This window comes from Phocoena sinus, chromosome 17 (genome assembly GCF_008692025.1).
Source record: "Phocoena sinus isolate mPhoSin1 chromosome 17, mPhoSin1.pri, whole genome shotgun sequence".
NCBI classification, from domain to species: domain Eukaryota; kingdom Metazoa; phylum Chordata; class Mammalia; order Artiodactyla; family Phocoenidae; genus Phocoena; species Phocoena sinus.
Window position 1 is genome coordinate 61,087,427 of NC_045779.1, and position 21,151 is coordinate 61,108,577.

Consider the following 21,151-nt stretch of genomic DNA (forward strand, 5'->3'; position numbering starts at 1 on the left):
CACTTAAAAATGAAAGGTCAAACTAATCATTCCAACACCGAGAATCGGCTTTCTTGTCAGCACAGTTCAAAGAGTAGCTTTTATTTTCAACGATCACACCTTTTTTGGGCAGAATCCCAATAAGCACTTTTCATCATGACAGCCGTGAGGCGTGCACAGCATCTCCGACTGTGCCTGTGTTCTTCCTGAAAGGGAATGTGTTTCTGCAGAGCAAGGATGTCCCCACCTCTAAACTGGGCACACAGCCTCATGCGTACCCACTGAAAGAACAGAACTCAACTCTGCTCTGGTAGTTAGATGGAGTAGAGTCAGTGAGTTCTCAGGAATGTCAAAGGAAATGAAGATGAAATCACTATGAAGCACGAAGTAAATATTTAATTCTACATATGGTCTGAATGTTTCCCTGAAATTCATATGCTGAAAACTAACGGACAAGGTGATGGTATTATGGGGTTGGGCTTTGGGGGAAGTGATTAGGTTGTAAGGACATGGAATCTCCATGAATGGAATCCGTGCCTTACAAAAGATATTCCAGAGAGGTCCCTGACCCCTTGCCCTTTCCCCCATCTGAAGACACAACAAGAAGTCTGCAGTCCAGAAGACAGCCCTCACCTGTCTAGGCTGGCACGTTGATCTTGGACTTCCAGCCTCCAGAGCTGTGAGAAATAAATTTCTGTTGTTTATAAGCTACCCAGTCTATAGTGCTTTGTTAAAGCGGCCCAAACAAAACAATTGTTTATTTATTTATTTTGGTCTGTTTGGGTCTTTGTTGCTGTGCATGGGTGCATGGGCTTTCTCTAACTGCGGTGAGCGGGGGCTGCTCTTCGTTGCTGTGCTCAGGCTTCTCATTGTGGTGGCTTCTCTTCTTGTGGAGCACGGGCTCTAGGCGCATGGGCTCAGTAGTTGTGGCTCACGGGCTCTAGAGTTCAGGCTCAGTAGTTGTGGCGCACGGGCTTAGTTGCTCTGCGGCATGTGGGATCTTCCCAGGCTAGGGCTCGAACCCATGTCCCCTGCATTGGCAGGTGGATTCTTAAACACTGCACCACCACGGAAGTCCAAGACAATTGTTTATTATAACTGGTGTGCTTCCTGGAGTTGGGACACCAAGGAAGAACACTTCTATGAGAGAGACAGTGGAGTGTTCACTTCTAAATCTATTTTGGTACAATACACAAAGCCCTAGGCTATATTTCATAAAAAGCAATATGCTACAGTACTCAAAGTTTTTTTAAAAAAAAGATAGTCCTGAAACAAAACAGAGAAGATGGCAGCGTGGGAAGATGCAGAGTTAGTGTCTCTGCATCTAGGGCGCCTGCCTGCCACTGGTGGAGAACTCTGACACCCAAGGAGACGGAAGGAACCCCAAGGTGAACTGGTAGGATGTAGGGGGACTGAGGGGGAAGAAGTGGAGGCCAGACAGGCTCAGCGCCCCTGAGGTGGGGAGATCAGGAGAGGCAGGCAGGAGGGACTCTCCGGGAGGAGAGGGAGAGGAGCGGAGGGCGATCACCTGGCCCACTTGGGCTGGGGAGCCTGCTGAGCTCCCAGGCTGCTCCCCTGCCCTCCAAGGTTCCCCCTTCCCCACCGGCCGTACTGGTCCTGGGGGCATAGGAGGGAGGTCGGGGAGATTAGGAGAGGCAGGTGGGAGGGGAGGGGCCCTCCCAGACCCCAGATGGGAGGAGCAGGAGAGGAGAGGAGGGCGTTTGCCCCGCCCACTCAAGCCCAGGAAGCCTGCTGGGCTCCCAGGTGAGGTCCCCTATCCTCTGAGACCAGGGTGGGGGGCACGGCTGGGCCCCTGCTGTTCCTTCAGCCTAAGCCCCACCCCCCACAGGCCCCAGGGCCTTTCTAGCCCTGTGGGTCCTGAGCATTGGCCCCTCCCACTGCCCAAACCTCTGCCACTGCTTAGACCCCGCCCTCCACAGCCAAGGCCTCCCCATCCCACCCCTTTTTTTCTTTTCCCTCCTCTTTTTTACTGTTGTGGTACTGATGTACGTTCCAGTTGTTGATTAATCTATATTTTTATTTTTATATTCTTCCTAACATATCTGTTAGTTTCCTAGTCTAATTCTGGTTTTTACTTTGTTATTTTTGTTTGCTTGTTTACGCGGCCTCAGGTAGCTTGCGGGATCTTGGGTCACGAGCCTGGGGTCTGGCCAAAGCTCCTGTGGTGGGAGCTCTCAGTCCAAACCACTGGACTAACAGAGAACCTCAGACTCCAGAGAATATTCATCAGAGTGAGGTCTCATGGAGTCTCTCATCTCAGCACCAAGACCCAGCTCTACCCAATAGCCCACAAACCCCAGTGTTGGAAGCCTCAGGCCAAACAACCAGTAAGACAGGAACACAATCCCACTCATAAAGACAAAAATGAGATGGCAAAAAAATATGTCACAGATGAAGGAGAAAGGTAAAAACATATGAGACCAAATAACTGAAGAGGAAATAGGCAATCTAGCTGAAAAAGAATTAGAGTAATGATAGTAGAGATGATCCAGAATCTCAGAAATAGAATGGAGGCACGATTGAGAAAATACAAGAAATGTTTAACAAAGATCTAGAAGAACTAAAGAACAAACAAACAGAGATGAACAACACACACAGCATCGGCCTTGCTTTGCATGTTTCCAACATCTATGAATTCCAATTGTCATGGTTTAATTAAATAATCCCAGTCTCTCAACAACATGGTTCAGATTTCAGTTACCATGGTGCATTAACCTCTGAGCCATACAGTAAGTCAATATTTTGCTGAAAGGACCAGTGCAAATCCTTTTTACTGCATTTAATAGACAATGTGTGTGTGTGTGTACACAAATTATATTTGTGTGTGTGTGTGTGTGTGTGTGTGTATTCTAGTGTTCCTCTAACCTATCCTATCAAAGATAATTTCAGTCTTTGTAGGACAGAAGAGAAAAGATTTTAGTAAGTGTTGCTCTGTCGTGGTATGTAAATTCCCTCTACTGTGGAATGAATGTTTCTGTCCTCCTCAAATTTATATGTTGAAGCCCTAATGTGATGGTATCAGGAGGTGGGGACTTTGTGAAGTGATTAGGTCGTGAGGGTGGAGCCCCCAAGATAGGATTAGTGTCCTTATAAGAAGACAGCTAGCCCTTTCTCTCTCTCTGCCACTTGAGGATACAGAAGAGGACTGTCTATAAATCATGAAGAGGGTCTCCACTAGAACTCAACCGTGCTGGTACCCTGATCTTGGACTTCCAGCCTCCAGAACTGTGAGAAATAAATATCTGTTGTTTATAAACCACCCAGTCTATGGTACTTTGTGATAGTCCGAACTGACAAAGACACCCTTTATTTTCATAAAGGCAAACGAAGGATTTGAGTTATTTTGATATGTCTCTTAGTTCTGAAACTGTGCTTTTCGTATGTAGTGGTGCTCTGACACGGGGTTCTGGGGGGGGTCTCACTCATATGGACACTTGTTCCCTGGGTCCCTTATTAGCTCAGCTTAGTGGAGAGTTCTGAGCTGTGGAGTTAGAAAGAGGGGTTCAAACTCTGGCTCTGCTACTTTCTAAAGGAGTGATCTTAGAAAAGTTTCTTAACTTCTCCAAGTTTGCCTCCTAGGATAGGGATTATTTCAAGCACACTGCCTGAGACAGACTAGGCACATAATAAATACTAATTACCAGCTTCGTCTCTTCCAACAACACCCTGGGGAGGAACAGCTCTATAAAACTGCCCATTTGAAGGAAACTAGTGGAAATGAGGAAAGCTGAGAATTGAACTTGCATCTCAGAGCTACCAATGGGGTATTTGTTTTTTAATTGTGTTGTGTTTATAATCTGACAAGAAATGTTTGCAAACTGAGATAATAAGGTAAAGCAAAGACAATACCCTACAAACTGAGCACAAAACAGAATTTTAAAATTCTGCCATATCCCTGTTTATTATTGTTTTTTTAAGTAGTGAGTCACAACTTTATTTTTTTCTATTTATTTTTTCTTTATTATTCTTTATTTTATTCTCTCTCTTTTTTTTTTTTTTGCGGTACGCCGGCCTCTCACTGCTGTGGTCTCTCCCATTGCAGAGCACAGGCTCCAGACGCGCAGGCTCAGCGGCCATGGCTCACAGGCCCAGCCGCTCTGCGGCATGTGGGATTCTCCCGGACCGGGGCACGAACTCATGTCCCCTGCATCGGCAGGCGGACTCTCAACCACTGCGCCACCAGGGAAGCCCTATATTCTCTCTTTGTTTTTCTCTTGTCTGAAATTGGACCACTGAAAACACCTCAATAATAACTGTAAAAAGATTAACTGAAGAAAGATGATTGAAAAAACTTGTTTGGGGCATAATGCATTTTATTGTTCAGGGTAGGGATGAGCATTTATGGGCCTTTTGGGGCAACTGGGGCTTTGCAAAGAGTTAAAAGGCTTGAGACTAATATGATGACGGGAAAGACTTTATATTGGTGCACCTGGCCCATCTACAAGTGAGGGCACTCACAGGGGAAATCAGTCCAGGACCTGTCACTGTGGTGTCGTTCACAGGACCAAGGACACCAAGGAGATAAGGAAAACAGCCCCACTCAAAGGCGATTGCAGAGCTGACCTTGATTCTGTAGAGAGTTCAGGGAATGGCTGCCAGAATTCAAGGAAAGAATTAAATTGATTGCCATGAATGAGCTGCACTGGATTCTTTTAAAAATTAAAGAGAAAATGATATCACAGCACTGTCCCATTCACTAATTATTCCTGTATCTTGACTTAAAGTGTGACCATAAATAAAACACCTTCCATTTTCTAGGTCCCAGAGTTCAGGCTACTGTAACACATTACCACAGACTGGGTGGCTTAAAGAACAAACATTTATTTCTCATGGTTCTGGAGCCTGGAAGCCCAAGATCAGGGTGTCAGCCTGGGGTTCTAGTGAGGGCTCTCTTCCTGGCTTAGAGAAGTCTACCTGCTTGCTGTATCTTCATGTGGTAGAGAGAAAGCGCTCTGGTGTCTTCATCCCTTATAAGGGCACCAATCCCATCATGGAGCTCTCCATCCTCATGACTTCATCTAAACCTCATTACCTCTCAAAGCCTCCACCCCCAAATTCCATTACATTAGGGATTAGGGTTTCAACTTACAGATTCTGGGGGGACACGTTCAGTCCATAGAGGTCACCTCTAAGTTCCCTTCTCTCTGATTTTCTACATGAAGATTTCCTATTGCTGCCAAATCAAATTCAAACCATCTGTCCAGCTTTCAAGATCTTCCATAATTGGGTGCCATCCAAGGTACCAGATTTGCTTACCGCCTTCCTTCAGGATGACCCCACTTCCCTTTAGACCAGTCTCTGGTCTGCTCTCTCTACAAACTGTAAGCCGCCACCTCCACTTTTTTCTCATTCTCATTCTCTTCTCTTGGAGTGTACTGAACTCTCCCCATTGACTCAAGACCTAAGCATTTCTTGGGAGACATTCTTCTAGTCCCTGGACCATCTCACAATGAAGAATACGTTAAATATAAAGTTTTCCTTCTGTGTAGTGTAGAGGAAGTTTTAGGGTTTGCACCGAACAGGATTTTTGAAGGGAAAATGTTGCTTCATATTGTTTTAGTTCATGTAAATGCCAGTTTTAAAAACTTGAAATTGAATATAATATGTACAAACCTTGTCCTAGAGCTACTGTTATTAATCCAAAAAAATCAAAGATCGACAGTATAGGAAAAGACAAAGGATATCAATTTAAGGTAAATTACAGCTGAATATATATAGGATCACACTTTTTATCTTTACAAATACCAAGTGAATTCTCTGATATTTGTGATAATATAAGAAAGCCACAGTATTAAAGATTTGCCATTCATTCTAACATTTTGCTAAAAACCATTCATATGTCTACACACTAGGATTCAGTATTAAATATTTATTCAAAAAAATTCCAGTTTGCATTTGCTCCCTTGGACTTGATCTATGGTAATCTTTTAAGAAGTTCTGAAGATGAAAGCAATAAAAGACATCCTTGCCTCTGATAATTATCCATGATAACTCATTATTGATTGCTCTTATGGATAAAGTGCATACTACAATTTAAAGAAACATCTATAATGATGATCTGAAATTACATCAAAAGAACAAGAATATTCTAAAAGCAGAAAGCTTTTTATGCACCTTTATGACTGCTCCACAGGAATGCTTAACGTGTCTACTGATAATCTGGGATAAGCAAAAAGGCACAAGCAGACAATTTATAAGTGAGAAAATGGAACCTCTGGAAAAAATGTCAGTATCACTACTAATGACACAATATCATTTTTCAACTATCCAGATAGTAATGGTTTTAAATGTAGTTGGTGTTAAAAGAGATGAGAGAAAAGTAGCTTCTAGAGTTGAGACCATCTCAGTTACTTGCAAGGTAGAGGGATGTGTGTTGGACAGCCTCCTTTTGCCACTAGTTCCACGCTCCATCCTTTTCTGCCCTGGTCGGAGCCCTGGGAGTCTGACCCTAACAGAGCATCGGTGGGGCTCTCTTGCCTCTGGCTTCCAATCAGCCTCAGCCAATGGGAGACACCAGCAGGAGATCGGCAGGCAGGGATTGGCAGGGGTTGTGTTTCTCTCCCGAAGACCATAGCTCATAGTGGATGCCTTTTTCTATAGCTACAAGTCTTGCTGGTTTCAGGTAACTGCTCCCGTTCCTGGCCACTTCAGGTTAAAGGATGGTAGTGACCTCTAACTGTTGAGCTCTGGAGTGCTTCTCCATCCCTTACTGGTTTTCCTTGCCTTGGCCACACCTTATAAATTATTGCTATGTTAAATCCCTTCCAATCATCCCTTTTGAGTTTGCCATCCACCTCCTGCTGGATCCTAAAGTATGCAGTACACTTCCACGTCCACTCCAGACCTAACCAAGTGAGGACATTTTTCATCCCAATCGACTCCTCCCCTTTTCCTTCTATAGCGAATGTCTATTGTTTTCGCTTTCCCAGAACCCATTCCGTCTTTTCCTTGCACAGCGGCCTAACTTTCCATGGGAGAACCACCTCCCTTCAACAAACGGGGCACGTGGTTTGGGTCAGGCTTATCTAAGGACTTCTGTGGGAACTAATGAGAGCAAAGAGGTTTCTATTCACTGAAATAGCCACAGCTACAAAAACAAATCAAAACAAAACCGCCCCCACGAGCCTGAAACTCTTAGGCCAAGTAAAGGGGGCTTGCTAGGGTATAAACCAACAAAGTGGACAGGGTACAAAGAGATGGAGAGGCAGGTCTATTATTATTATTTGAGTCCCTGGGTCCCACCATGCCTGAAGCTTACCCTTGGACACTGTAGTTATCAGAAGTGGTAGGTCCCCTTTCATGCTCAAGCTGAGCTGAGCTTTCTGTCACTAGCAACTGAAAGATCCCTGACTAATGAGACTTCTCCTAATAAAAACACATACATTTGGAGAGAGTAAAAAGCAGAGAGGGTTAGAGAACGACTTCTAAAATGCTATCATCCAGATCTGCAGTGTTGTTTTCATCAGGAATCCCCACACACGGTATCATGAGAGACTACCTGTGGTTTTTATTATGATCTTGGTGCCACCACAACCTGCACTGTCCCTTTAGTCCTTTGAAACCTGTGAGAGATGGGACAATACCAAACCAAACAGCCCACTTTGTGTTGAGCTTTGTGGCTGAGACCCACACATGAACTGATGCGAACAAAGAACAATGGTGGCAAACTGCCGAATGCTGTGTTCAAGTATTATTTTCAGGTGCCATTGGACTGGGTCTTCTCAGATGACATGGTTCACTGGCAGGAAAGCTGTTATTGCAACAATCATTATTCCCATTTACCACCTATTAGAATGTGAGTCACTGGGAGGTCAGACTGTCACCAAAGCCCAGTGTTCCTGAGCACTGAAGGTCAAGTTCAAGGGACAGCAATCAGATGTAAGGGCAATGGCAAAGGCTCAATCCTTTGAAATCAAGAGGAGGGTTAACTCCCAGGAGATGGCTGCAGTGAGTTTTACTATCTTCAACGTATCACACCACTTGGGAAAAGAAGTCAGAGTGACAGTGTTACCATGACCCTAGGTCCCTTCCACAGCAGCTGTCCTCCCTGGGGAAAGACAGTAAGCATTTTTTCATCTTTATACACCCCTCCCCACTCCTGCCTAGCACCGTGCCTAGCATAAAATAGGTGCTCATAAATGATGACACATTCAGAGCCTGCTGGCTTAAGAATACAACTTAAAGATAATATATAAGAGTCAGCATGGAGTAGCTGCTTAAGAAATCCTTGCTGTTATTATTTGTAAATGCGTCGATGTTAACAAGCAGGTCCATCAAAACCCACACGAACCCTCTTTTAAGCAACAATTTCAACTTCCTTACCTCCCAAGGAGACAGCTGTGTTGTGAGTCTGAGTTACTGCCCCTGCCCTTCCTGTGTACATGTGAGAATCAGACTGTCCAGTCACTTTCTCACTCATTCATCCATGCAACAGGCAATGAGTGACCACCTGCATTTTGCCACATATTGGACCGTCTGTGGGGAATCAAGGTTGCTGAAGACACAGCCCCTGCATAATGCAACGGAAAATCTGCTGGAGACAGACAAGAAATCCCAATGAGAGAATCAGCCCGTGGAATGAGGTACCTGACTTCAGTGGTTGCAGCAAGTGCTGGGAAAGCCCGGGGAAAATGCCTACGACGGCGGGAACGTTTTCCTTACCTTCTCTGCAAGCCAGCCAAGATGCCTGATCTCCCGGCTCCCAGCAATGCCCATCTTCCCCAGCTGCTCTCGGACCTCGGTGATCACTCGGGTGAGCAGGTCACTGACGTTGCAATGGATGGCAGTGAACCAGGCCTGGGCAGTGGCCGAGTCCTTGCTTCTCAGGATCACCGTGTGCTTAGCATCTGGAGAGTGGATTTCAAGCTGCCTACAGAAGCAAAGAGAGAAGCGTTGGAAGGTTCCCTGGCAGATCATGCTTCCGAAGTCCTGGGCCTCAAAGGTGAACTAATTCTTTGTTTTCTTTTCCTATTATACATTTTAATTTTTAGCTTTTCAATTAAGATTTTTGAATTCATTTTTCACTTGAATAAAAGATTCTTTATAGTGCTTTACAATTTTCAAAAGTTTCACACAGATGAGAGTTCATATAATTCCGTAATAACCTTTTTCCCCACCTCCTACCTCTATATTGCCTCTCCCCGCTAAGTTGAACTAATTCTTTACTCTTACTTTTAACTTGTTTCCCATGGTTTACCTTAATGCCCCCATCATTCATTCATTCATTCATTCACTCACTCATCCATTCATCTACAAACATTGACTGTATGCAGGCACTGGTCGAGGTACTGGGGGCCTAGCTATCCAACCATCCAATCACCTGAATTAAGGATGTCTGGTTTTCCTGTTACTCAGCTGAGTGGGTTTTTAGTAGTATCATATTAAGACTTCCAAACTGTGAGCTGATATTAATTTACCTTACCTCTCAATCCACAGAGGATTTTAACAATATACTCACAACCTAGCTGCTGCTGGTGGGAAGTAGACTGAAATATCCTACTGCTAGGGTTAATTGTGAATTAGCATCAAAGACAACCAAACTGCATTCTTTAAGAATCCTGTCTGTGGCTCATCTCCCTACCACTTAATACCTGGACAAGTGTAGTGGAGGAGTGAGTTGGCCGAGGAAAGGGTAACAGTGGGGAGAGAGATGCACGAAAAGTGTTGTTTATTTATTTTTTGGGGCTGCATTATGCAGCTTGCAGGATCTTAGTTCTCCGACCAGGGATCGAACCTGGGTCCCTGGCAGTAGAAGCACGGAGTCCTAACCACTGGACCACCAGGGAATTCCCAAAAGTGTTATATTTAAAGTCAAATACCAAAGTTTATGCCAGAACTCCAAAGGGATCACCTGAGATTCAGAGTGAGATCTACATACTGTAATTATGGTAAAAGGCAGAAATTCTAGACAAATCCTTTTAGTTTTTAAATTTTGCTTTGAAATACTTACAGATTTACATGGCATTGCAAAATTAAGACAGAGAGGTTCAGTATACCCTTTACCCAGTTTACTCCGATGTTTCTATGTTACACAACTCTCCCCCGACTCACCCCTCACAGTCACAAGCGCTGCCCTCCCCTCCACCATCCCAAGTCCCTGGCAACCACTAACCTGTTCTCCACATCTATAATTTTTAGACAGATAATTTTTATTGCAGAGAGAAAAGCATACATTTTATTTATTCATTCATGTATGTGTACATGCAAATAAATAACATTTCTTCACTCATGTTTGCATTAGAAAGATACAGGGATTGGGAAATTCAAAACTAAATGAAATGATCCATGTATCAATTTCCCTTCATCCCTCAATAATTATGCTAACATTAATTGAGTATTTACTATGTGTCAGGCAAAAATTTATATTATATAAATTTTTTATATTATTTTTTATAATTTTTGTAATATTATATTATTATATTATTTTATATTATTTTTTATAATTTTTTATATTTTATATTATATTTTTTATATTATTTTTTATAATTTATATTATTTTTATATTATATTATATTATATATTTATATTATATTTTTATTTTTATTATTTTTATATTATTTATATTATTTTTTATAATTTTTGTAATATCTCTATGACATATTATTTACCTCATTTAACAGGATAAAAAAAAACCCAAAAAACTAAAGTTTGGAGGGACAGAGAAAGAACTGACTCAAGGCCACAAAGTTGGTGATACTGGGATTCAACCCATGATGCTGAGGCTCAAAAGACCATGAATTTAAATACTGAATTACAATGCCTCTCCTTTAGACTGGATGACATCCAATAAGGGAGCATCCATTGTCTTCTACAGCTGTCTCAAGGCATCATCACCAACAAATATGCCCAACAGTGTCCTACTTAGCTCCTAAATTTAAAATAACAGTTTTGCAGATCACCAGAAAATTAGAAGTCCCAGTGTAACCTGGCCTCATTTACATTTGAAACCAACATTTTCTACCACCCATAAACTTAAATGATAGAAAAAGAATTATTTAAAAAGTAGAATATCTCTAGGGGAGTTTTAGCAATAAATAGCAGATTTTTTTTCAGTAAGAAATTTGCAAAACAAGTCTTCTCACTAAGACTTCAAAGGTTTTATGTGATGAAACAGGGAATTTTTTAGGTGACATGTGTTCTTACCCAGAAGAAAATACTCTCATGCCTCTTAGGCACTTTTCAAAGAAATGGGTGGTCAATCTAGGGTGAGTTTTCCTTCCCTCCCAAAGTTCTCAGTAAAGTTGAGTAGCCAAACACAAACTAGGATTCTCCAAAAACATTACTGAGAGCTCAACTTGCTTTTCAAATTATTCTATCAATATCCATTATTCTAGGAATTTAAAACATGCAAATATTTCTCTTAGAATATTTTCCTTTGAAGACCTGGATTTTTTTTTTCTTAATGACAGTTTGGGAAGCAGCCACTAGCCAGGTATCTCACACACACACACACACACACACACACACACACACATGCATACAAAAATGATGCCAGCAAGAAAGAAAGAAAGAATAATTTCTTTGTTGGGTTGCCAGCGTAACCAGAGGAAAGCTGGCCTATACACAGATGTCCAGGCTAGTGAAGAGGAGGCCCATTTTCCCCAGATTTTGACAGCATTTATCATTACTATTAATTTTTAAGTAAGCTTTTAAAGCGTAACATAGAGATAGAAAAGTGCACAGATTGTAAATGTATTTTCACAATGGGAACACATTCCTGTAACCACCACTCAGACGAAGAAACAGAATATTACAAGTATCCCAGAAGTCACCTCACACTCCCTTTCCAGTTATTTTCCCCTCAGATAACCACCAGCAGAATTTCTGTCACTGTGGATGACTTGTTTCAGGCAAAATGGTGAGGTTTTGTTTGCCTGTTTTCATTTGCTGTTGTTGTTGCCTGCACTATAGGGAGGATCTTGGACTGTTTTTTTTTTTTTTTTTTTTTTTTTTGTTTTGTTTTTTGTTTTTTGTTTTTTTTGCGGTACGCGGGCCTCTCACTGTTGTGGCCTCTCCCGTTGCGGAGCACAGGCTCCGGACGCGCAGGCTCAGCGGCCATGGCTCACAGACCTAGCCGCTCCGCGGCATGTGGGATCTTCCCGGACCGGGGCACGAACCCGTGTCCCCTGCATCGGCAGGCGGACTCTCAACCACTGTGCCACCAGGGAAGCCCTCTTGGACTGTTTTTGAGGCAAAGTTTAAACACCAGGTCCTATGCCTTTTTAGTGGTGGTTCTCAAAGTGTGACCACAGACCAGCAGCAGCAGAATCGGCTGGGAACTTATTAGAAATATAAATTCTCAACTCGTACCTGGACCCACTGAATTAGGAATTCTGGGAGTGAGGCCCAGCGATCTCCCTCCAGGTAAATCTGACGCAATTTAAGTTTGAGAAGGGTGCTCTATGGGGTCATAAGAAAAAAGCATTGAGCTTGGTTGTTTGCCAGGGTCCCCAGTGGCTGAAGTGAACATGCTGAAAAGTGAACTGACCTCACCCCGCCCCATCAGTCTCAAAGAAGGAACAGAGGGGATACAGAATAGAGAGGCTTGTGGCTTTTTATAGTCAAAAACAGAAGGCAGCAGAAGTTCTCCATCAGAAGTATTCTTCAGGAATCCCTGAGTTTTTTTTTTTAATCATTTAATTAAATACAGATGTTTGGGGCTTCCCTGGTGGTGCAGTGGTTGGGGGTCCGCCTGCCGATGCAGGGGACATGGGTTCGTGCCCTGGTCCGGGAGGATCCAGCGTGCCGCGGGGCGGCTGGGCCTGTGAGCCATGGCCGCTGAGCCTGCGCGTCCGGAGCCTGTGCTCCGCGACGGGAGAGGCCACGGCGGTGAGAGGCCCGCGTACCACAAAAACAAAAACAAAACAAAAAAATATAGATGTTTGGACCCCATCCCAGACCTATTAAGAATTTCTAGAGGCTGAGGCCTGGGTAAATGCTTTACATGTTCCACAAATTATATAGATTAAGGATCATGGCAGGCCTTTCTGAGCTCAAGCTCAAACCACCCCCTAAAGAGCTATGCCCATAGGGGACTGTCACCAGAAGGGCAACACAAGAGAGGGCTGTTGGAAAGTGTATTAGTAATCCACTGCTGAGTAACAAATTCCCCCAGAATTAAGTGGCTTAAGACTCCAAACTTTTGGGACTTCCCTGGCAGTCCAGTGGTTAAGACTTTGCCTTCCAATGCAGGGGGTGTGGGTTTCCTCCCTGGTCTGGGAGCTAAGATCCCACATGCCTCGGGGTCAAAAAACCAAAACATAAAACAGAAGCAATACTATAACAAATACAATAAAAGACTTTAAAAAATAGTCCACATCAAAAAAAACAAAAACTCCACACTTTTGTTTTCTCACAAAAGTTGCTGGAGTGTCTTCATGACGTGGTAGCTGGTTTCCCCCAGAGAGCAAGAAGAAACTACTATTCCTTTTATCACCTGGTTTCCAAGTCATATACCATCAGTTCTGATTCATTCATTCTTTTATTTTCTTTTTGATTTGAATTTTATTTTATTTATTTATTTTTATACAGCAGGTTCTTATTACTTATCTATTATATACATATTAGTATATATATGTCTGATTCATTCTTTGTGTTGGAAGTAAGGCACCAAGTCCAATGCACACTCACGAGGAAGAGTTAGGCTTCACTTCTTAAAGGGAAGAGAATCAAAGGATTTGGGGACATATCTTAAAACCACCACAGACAGGCCTTGGATGAAGTAAGGCTCTGGAGAGTCTGTCCTGAATGTAAAGGGCAAGTGTTTGGGGTTGTGAATCAACAGCCTAGGAAGGGCTTACAGATTTGAGTGACGAGGAAGAAGGCCATTCTTTCTGACAAAGCTGCAGCTTTGTCAGCTTTATAGATTCTATAAAGAGACAGAATGTGACTCAAGAGAGGGGTCACTGTCAACAGGGCGATGAGAAAGAGCCTTTCACTGACAGCATATGGGAGCAGCATGAAATCACCAAAAAATGATAGTGGGTGAAGAGTTGTTGGCTTGTCTGGCACAGAAATGATGTCAATTATTTGTGCAATGAATAAATGAAAGAATTCAGTGATCCACATTCACTTCTCCCTAAACCCAAAGGGGAAGGAGGAAGAAGAGTACCAACCTTTCCTTTTAATACCAATGTACTCTACACGCTAAAGCAAACAACAAGTAGCTGGTAGCACCAAAGTCCCCAGAACTTCTGAGAGACAACTCAAGATTCTGGTCAAGGTCATGGAGTGACTATGTATATATACGGTTACTTATCACGCTACCTAGCACAAATCTCAAACACACACACTTTGGCTTAATTTGTCATTTAATCTTATTTTGCCAAAATGTAAATGTACCAGGTGCAATGCATGTCTTGGAGTATAAGGAGAGAAAGAAGTCCTATTCCTGGGCTGGCTGTGCAGTAGTTTTTTCAGTAGCCCATTTTTAAAGAAAACAATTCAAACCCACATGTGTCAGGAGGTAGTTGTTAAGCATATAGATTTTGGGGTTCAGGCTGACTTTAAATAACCTCCCTAAGCTTCAATTTTCTTATCCGTAAGATGGCTCAATCTTGCCTCTCAAGATCACTGAAAAGACAAAAATGAGATAATGTATGCATGGGCTATCACAGTGCCAAGCTAATATTGATCAATTCTGGTTTGTATTCTGGTTTACAATGAAGAGTCTTCCCAAATTTGCGTACAAGAAGATGGTAGTGGTCCCATGAGGCAAGGAAGAGTCCTCCAGGGTGGGCCCTGAGACTCTTTTTCAGAGTACTTGGACTTGAAAAATGCAAGCCCCAGGAGAAACTAAAAAGTTATACAAGGGCTATTTCTAACATCTTGGGATAGAAAAAAAATAACTTTGGGGAGAGATGCATGAGTTTCTTGAGAGATACTGGAAGATTTGGGGCAAACCTGATTCTACATTATCCCTTATCCCATCTACCTAATTTATTCCACCTAAAAGGACTTTATGAAGTTTATGTTGAGTTTTAGCCATAACTAGAGCTACAACTATCTGTTGAAGTCCTTTTGCTTTCTGAACTGCCTGAGCTAACCAGTGACTCTGGGGGTGAAAAGAGATGTGGAATGGTTTCATCCTACTTAAGTATTTTGCCGACAACCTACCCCAAAAGAACCACTTTGTAGGGTCAAATATTTCAGGTAACTCATTCCTTAAAAAGGCACTTTCAACTCCAATAATTACCTCATCCATTTACAAAGGAGAGATTAAGATGAGGAAATAAAGTAGGAAGAGGGGAGGTGGCCGGGGTGGGGGAGAAAGAAAAGGAAAATAAGAAAAACTCAGGTGTGGAAAAATAACTAAGTGGTGTATAAACATGGCACTGTGGTTGGGTGGCTGAAGTCATGAGAGTCAGAGAACCAAAAAATGCCTGATACAATGGGAGTGAAAAATGCACAGGGCAGACAGTGAGAGCAGTATCATATCATTAATGTAAAAATGATCCATATAAATGTTTGTAAATGTGGAGACTATGCCTGGAGAGGTGTACAGGTAGGTTCAGTTAGGAGGGAAATTGAGTGACAGGACAAGATAAGAAGGGAAGCTTTCTCTTTTTTTTAAAATTTAAAAAAATTTTTATTTCAAAAAAAATAGCTCTATGCTAGATTTTACATATGGAGACATAAACATATACACATTTAATAACAGAAGAGGTACAATAGTCCCCCAAAGCCAAGTTCTGTAATCGAAGCCATATCTTCACAATAGAGATAGTACCAAACTATGTTTGCAAGCCACATAAAAACACAGCCACATTATAAAAATTGTCTTATTGGCACGCCTGAATACAAATGCCAACAAGCAACTGAGAACACAATCAATCCTTGCAGAATGTTAGAACCAAAATGAATCAGCAAACCCACTCACTTAAGAAGGGAAACTTTCACAGTATAACTCTGTATTTTCTGAATTTTGTTCCATGTGTACCCACTGTATATTCACTGTATTTGAACAGAAGAGGAGGAGGGGGGAGGGGGAGGGGAGGGGGAGGAGCCGGACTGGCCTGTTGGTTAAAACAACATTGTCCCAAAGCCCAAGCTCTGTCATTTATAAACTATGCTTCCTATGGACATCTGTGGTTCTGTCTGCCCAGTTTCTACTCCCCCCTTTTCTGGTAACAGGCTTTACCTCCATTCTCAGTCTATGTGATTTGGGGGCTTGATGGGTTAAAGGTTGTAGGTGTGATGCAATTTGGCCAAGGAGAGCCAGGCCCAGGATTTCTTCAGGAGTCATTGTTAGATGATGTTTTTCTCTCATCATATATACAGAGGGAACAGTTATAATCATGGATCTCCTGATGGCCATCTGGCCATCAAGAGGGGTGGTCTGCCTGCAGATGAAGCCAATACAGAGGAAAGCAGAGCTGAAAGATGAGAGACCTGCATCCAGCCGTACCTGACACTCAGCAGCATATCCTTGTATTTTCTTCCATGTTCCCCTTCTGCAGAAGCCAGTTTGAGCTGTGTAATTTTCAAACACAACTACAAGTCCTGAATCATAAATAGGTCACAGTTTCTATGAGCCTTGAGTTTCTTTATTCCTATCAAACAGGGATGATGATGATGGTGATGATGAAAGTGATAATGACCATTATAGTGAAAGTGAGAATAATAACCTTCATGGGGTTATTACTAAGGAACCAAATGAGATAATAACTGTGAATGTGCTTTGTGACTGGTAAATCCTGATGTTAGCAGTTGTCATTTAAGCTTTGGGCATTTTAAGACTGTGTTGTTGGCTCAGTTACTGGAAAAAGAAACTATATTAGTGGACGCAATCCTTTTATATTATCTGGACCCATGGGCACATATAAGCAAGTTAGCTCTCTCTTAGCTACACTATTAGTAAAGAGACAATCATGCCTATTAAAACAGAAAATCCCAGTAAATCTCTTGGGTTACAAAATGGAGTTGGGAACATGCAGCGATTTCTTTACCCATGCACACAGAAAATATGCTGTGAGTACTGGTGAGTCTTCCAGACACTCACATGTGTGTTGGGTGCTGCAGAGAAAAGTAGAATGCATGGTCCCTGCCCCCAAGAAGCTCACCATGTGTAGATGGTTGCATAGTATTTCCCCCAATTCATGCCTATCCAGAAACTCAAATGTGACTGATTTGAAAATAGAATCTTTGCAGAAGTAATGAAGTAAGGATGATAATGAGATGCTTATTTTATTAATCTACCCACTGGATTAGGATGGGTCCTAAATCCAATGAGAGTCTCAGTAGAAGAGACAGAAAAGATACACAGAGACACAGAGAAGAAGGCCTGGTGGTGATGCAAGCAGAGACTGGAGTGAAGCACCGCAAGGCCAAGGAATGCCAAGGATGGCCTGGAATGGTTTCTCCCTCACAGCCTCGGGAAGGAACCAACCCTGCCAATTCCTTGATTTCACACTTCTGGCCTCCAAAACTGAGAGAGAATATATAAAATTCTTTTCTTTTAAGCTTTCAGTCTGTGCTCATTTTGTTACGGCAGTCCTAGAAAACTAATAAACCATGGAACTATCTTCCTGTGCATAGTTGAACTGGGACTACACTAATGTTTAAAATATATGGATGCTTAGAGCCAAGACAGATTTTTCATGACATCATGTGAATCACTACATCCACCCATGCCTGTAGTTGGAGTCACCCCTTGAACTTCCTGGTTTCTCTTTTTCATAAGTAGTTTGAGTTGAATGTCTGTCACTTTCAAAGAAAAGAGCCGTTAACTACTTTTTCTTCCTGTCTTCAAGATGGTCTTCATAAAATATTTAAAGTTAATTTTTCCTGGGTTTCTATTACTATTTATGTTTATGTTATTTACTTGCTACTTGTTACTTACATTTATATACATGCACATCTTCTTGTAAACGAATAATGTTTTGAAATTTAAGAAATTGAAATTATTATAGAGAAACTTGGAAAAATCAGCTGCTATCCTCTGTTCAGTTAAAACACGGTATTTTACCGTGGTTTTATTTTGCATAGCTCAGTGTTTTATTACAAAGCAAACACCCATTTAACCACTACCAGAACAAGAAACAGAATATCGCCAGCACCCTATATATATGTGAATGCTTAAAGGAACTTGTAAGATGCAGACCACTTAAAGCTGTGGCAATCCTGCTTCCATTCCAACACATGTTGGTATTAAAAAATCTTCTCCTTGGCAAAATAATCATACTCCCTACTCACATTCAATTCTATAACCCGAAAAAAAAGGGAAGCCTTCTAAAATGAGACGCATAGATAAAGCACCGGGAAGCATACTGGCTCACAGTAGGTCTATACGCAGTAAACAGACTGAGGGGCTTCCACTTCCTCCTTGGTGTAAAAAAAAAAAAATCTAGACAACTTCTTTGAGAGCTGATGATTCCTACGTTTCTGGAACTGGGGGAGGAGGAGAGAGGGAGGGAGGGAAGGAGCAATAAAGTCAGGCTGGCTGATTGGAGCTATTTTCAGCAGGCCAGTCTTTTCTAACTCCTGTTTTGTTCCCCAGTTGAACTGACCACTGCTTGATGAATTGTGTTTATCTTTATTCAGCGATAAAGTTCTCTTTTAATTCCCTACTGAATAGAAATATTTAGGGCAATGCCACAGCTGTGTTTATTCTCACACTCCACCACAGTTATGTAAATACTGCCTATGGAACTATTTCTGATAAAGGCCCATACCAACCCCAAGGAATTATATGCTCACTCTAGATGTCTGCCAAGATGAGCCGTTTCCATGCAGCTTGGCAAGGCCTATGAATGATATCACAGCTTTTCAGAGATCATTTGGCAAACCTCACACTAAAAGTCATTTTCTTCCCCTCTCACTCTCTCAAAGGCTCTCACGGAGCCAGATAATATTTCCCAGCATCCTCTACTTCCCCTGTTTAGAAACACAAGGCTGACACACAAAACTGAAGCCTCCTAACACAATATTAATAAATAAAACATAACTTGCAACCTGGCAACGAAGGCTTCAAGTGACCTTTCCCCTCCGATGTGAGGCTGGAGAAAACACAGACGAAGGTGGTGAGTAGGAAGGTGGCCTGTGGACTTGCAGAACTACAGGGAATCAAGGGGAACGCAAACCACATGGTTGTTTACTGTTCCACAAATCTGTGACTCTGGTGGTTGATAAAAAACTTCCCGACAGACAAATACATGGCAGACCTTTAACAGTGGCTACCCCTAGATGGTGGAATTCCGAGGCATTTTTATTTCTACTTTTCTGCTTTTCTACAATTTCTCATCTTTTTGCAATGTAATCAGAAAAAAAATACTAGAAAAAAAGTTGAAGACAGTGAATGCTTGCATACCTTCTGCGATATGTCGTTAGTGAAACAATTCACCAGAAAAAAGATGGTCTTCTGTGAAAAAGACAACACTAAAAAAAGAGGTAAAATATGGCAGTAATAATATTCAAAATGAGGATGAGTATTTGTCCTGTGGGGATGTAAACTCCACCACCAAACGAGTTCACTGTCCTCCTTTTATCCTTATCACCGTCCTGTGAGGGGAATCGTATTAATGTGTCTACAGCACAGATGAGAAGATTGTGCCTCAGAGGGGCTAGGCTTGTCCAATCTCCCAGTTAGTAACAGGCAAAGCTAGAACTGGAACCCAAGTTCACCTGACTGCAAGGCTTGTGTCTTTGTCATTATGTTCCATTTAGTAGGACGTTTGTAAAGCATGGTCTGTTACTTAAAAGAGTAGAGAAGAATTTTCACGCTTTGCTCAATATCTTTTGAACACCCTTCCTGTGTATTTGGAAAGTTTTCCAAACTCTGAGTTGAGGTTCCCCAAAGTAGAAGCCAGAATTCCAGTTCTCAGCCCTCCTCACCGCTAGGGCACCGAGCCACTCACTCAAAATGGCAATTCTGAAGGAGGCAATATGAGAAAGCAGGTGAGTACAGGGTCCATCCTTTGGCACGTATAGTGGTGGAGGCACCCCGCTCTTAATGGCGGCAGTGGTAGAGCTCGGCCAGTGCCAGCTGTCACAGGAGCAAGCTGAGGCAGCTGTGTGGGCTGTGGATGGTTGTTAAGCAATGGCAACGGTGGCATTTCTTCTAGAACAGCCTTCACCATGTGGTTGGATGTTGAACTTCCTAGCCTGGCTATCTGAACTCCGGGAGATATGCGAGCACCCTAATATCCTCAGCCCGAGTTGATTCTGTTGCTTAAAACTACACTCCCCAGCTAAGAATGGAGATTTGGGAATATGGTTGCCATGATGGGAGCTGATGAGATCATCTAAGGAATGTGTCAAGTGTGAGCAGTTAATGGAAAAGAAGCCAGAAAAAGGTGTTCTGCTGTTTTTCCACAAAACCCCATTTCAAAAACAGGTCATGCATGATATAGTATTCTGCTCAGCTCTGAGGGAACCTGACAATATCTCTCACTTTGGCTCGTTTCAGTGTTTCACTAATACATAAATTTACAAAATATGTGAAGAATTTCAGCACTTTGGCCTCTCCTACGGGAGCGATATCGTTATCAAAGTTTTGGAAGAGGAGACAGCTAATGTCAAACTAGAGAAAACATTTTGTTCTTCTCCACACTTCATCTGTACCTCACAAAATATTCTGTGGTTTGACCTTACTCAACTGGAGTTTTCTTTTTTTAAAGCCATGTAAATATACAAGGTGCAATGCAGGTCAAATAAATATACATTTGTCTCTAGAATCTTAGTACAATATACTGACAAAATAAACAATCCACCCCATGGTTCAATCCAGAGCATAGCATTTGAAGCCTAAAGACCTATTTCTGCTTCTGTGTAATTAGATTATTTGGGCTAGGGTTGCCAGATTTCACATATAACAATATAAGATGCCCAGTCAAATTTGATTTTCAGACAAACAATGAATAATTTTTTACTCTAAGTATGTCCCGTACAATATCTAGTGGTGGAAATCGTATGAAGTACATGGATTAGAAATGTATAGAAAACAAAACTGATAGGACTTCATGATGGATTAGCTATGAGGAGTGAGGAAAAGGGAAGAGTCTAGGATGCCTAGTTTTCTGGCTTATACAACTGAATGAATGACAGTGCCAATCACCAAGACAAAAAGAAAAACAAAGTCCAGATTTGACAAGAAACATTATAAATGCTCCATCTTCATTTAGGTGTCTTGTAATAACTTCATACTTGTAGAATA

At 42.1% G+C, this 21,151-nt stretch overlaps 1 protein-coding gene across 3 annotated transcripts in view; it reads right to left on the reverse strand.

The window, feature by feature from the left end:
* The window catches only part of SNTB1 (syntrophin beta 1), a 226,021-nt gene that overhangs the window by 73,730 nt on the left and 131,140 nt on the right, over positions 1-21,151 (reverse strand). For all 3 annotated transcript variants that reach the window (XM_032609750.1, XM_032609748.1, XM_032609749.1), the window contains one exon: positions 8,662-8,869. In XM_032609750.1, the coding sequence (XP_032465641.1) occupies positions 8,662-8,869 (208 nt within the window). The remainder of the gene's footprint in view (positions 1-8,661; positions 8,870-21,151) is intronic.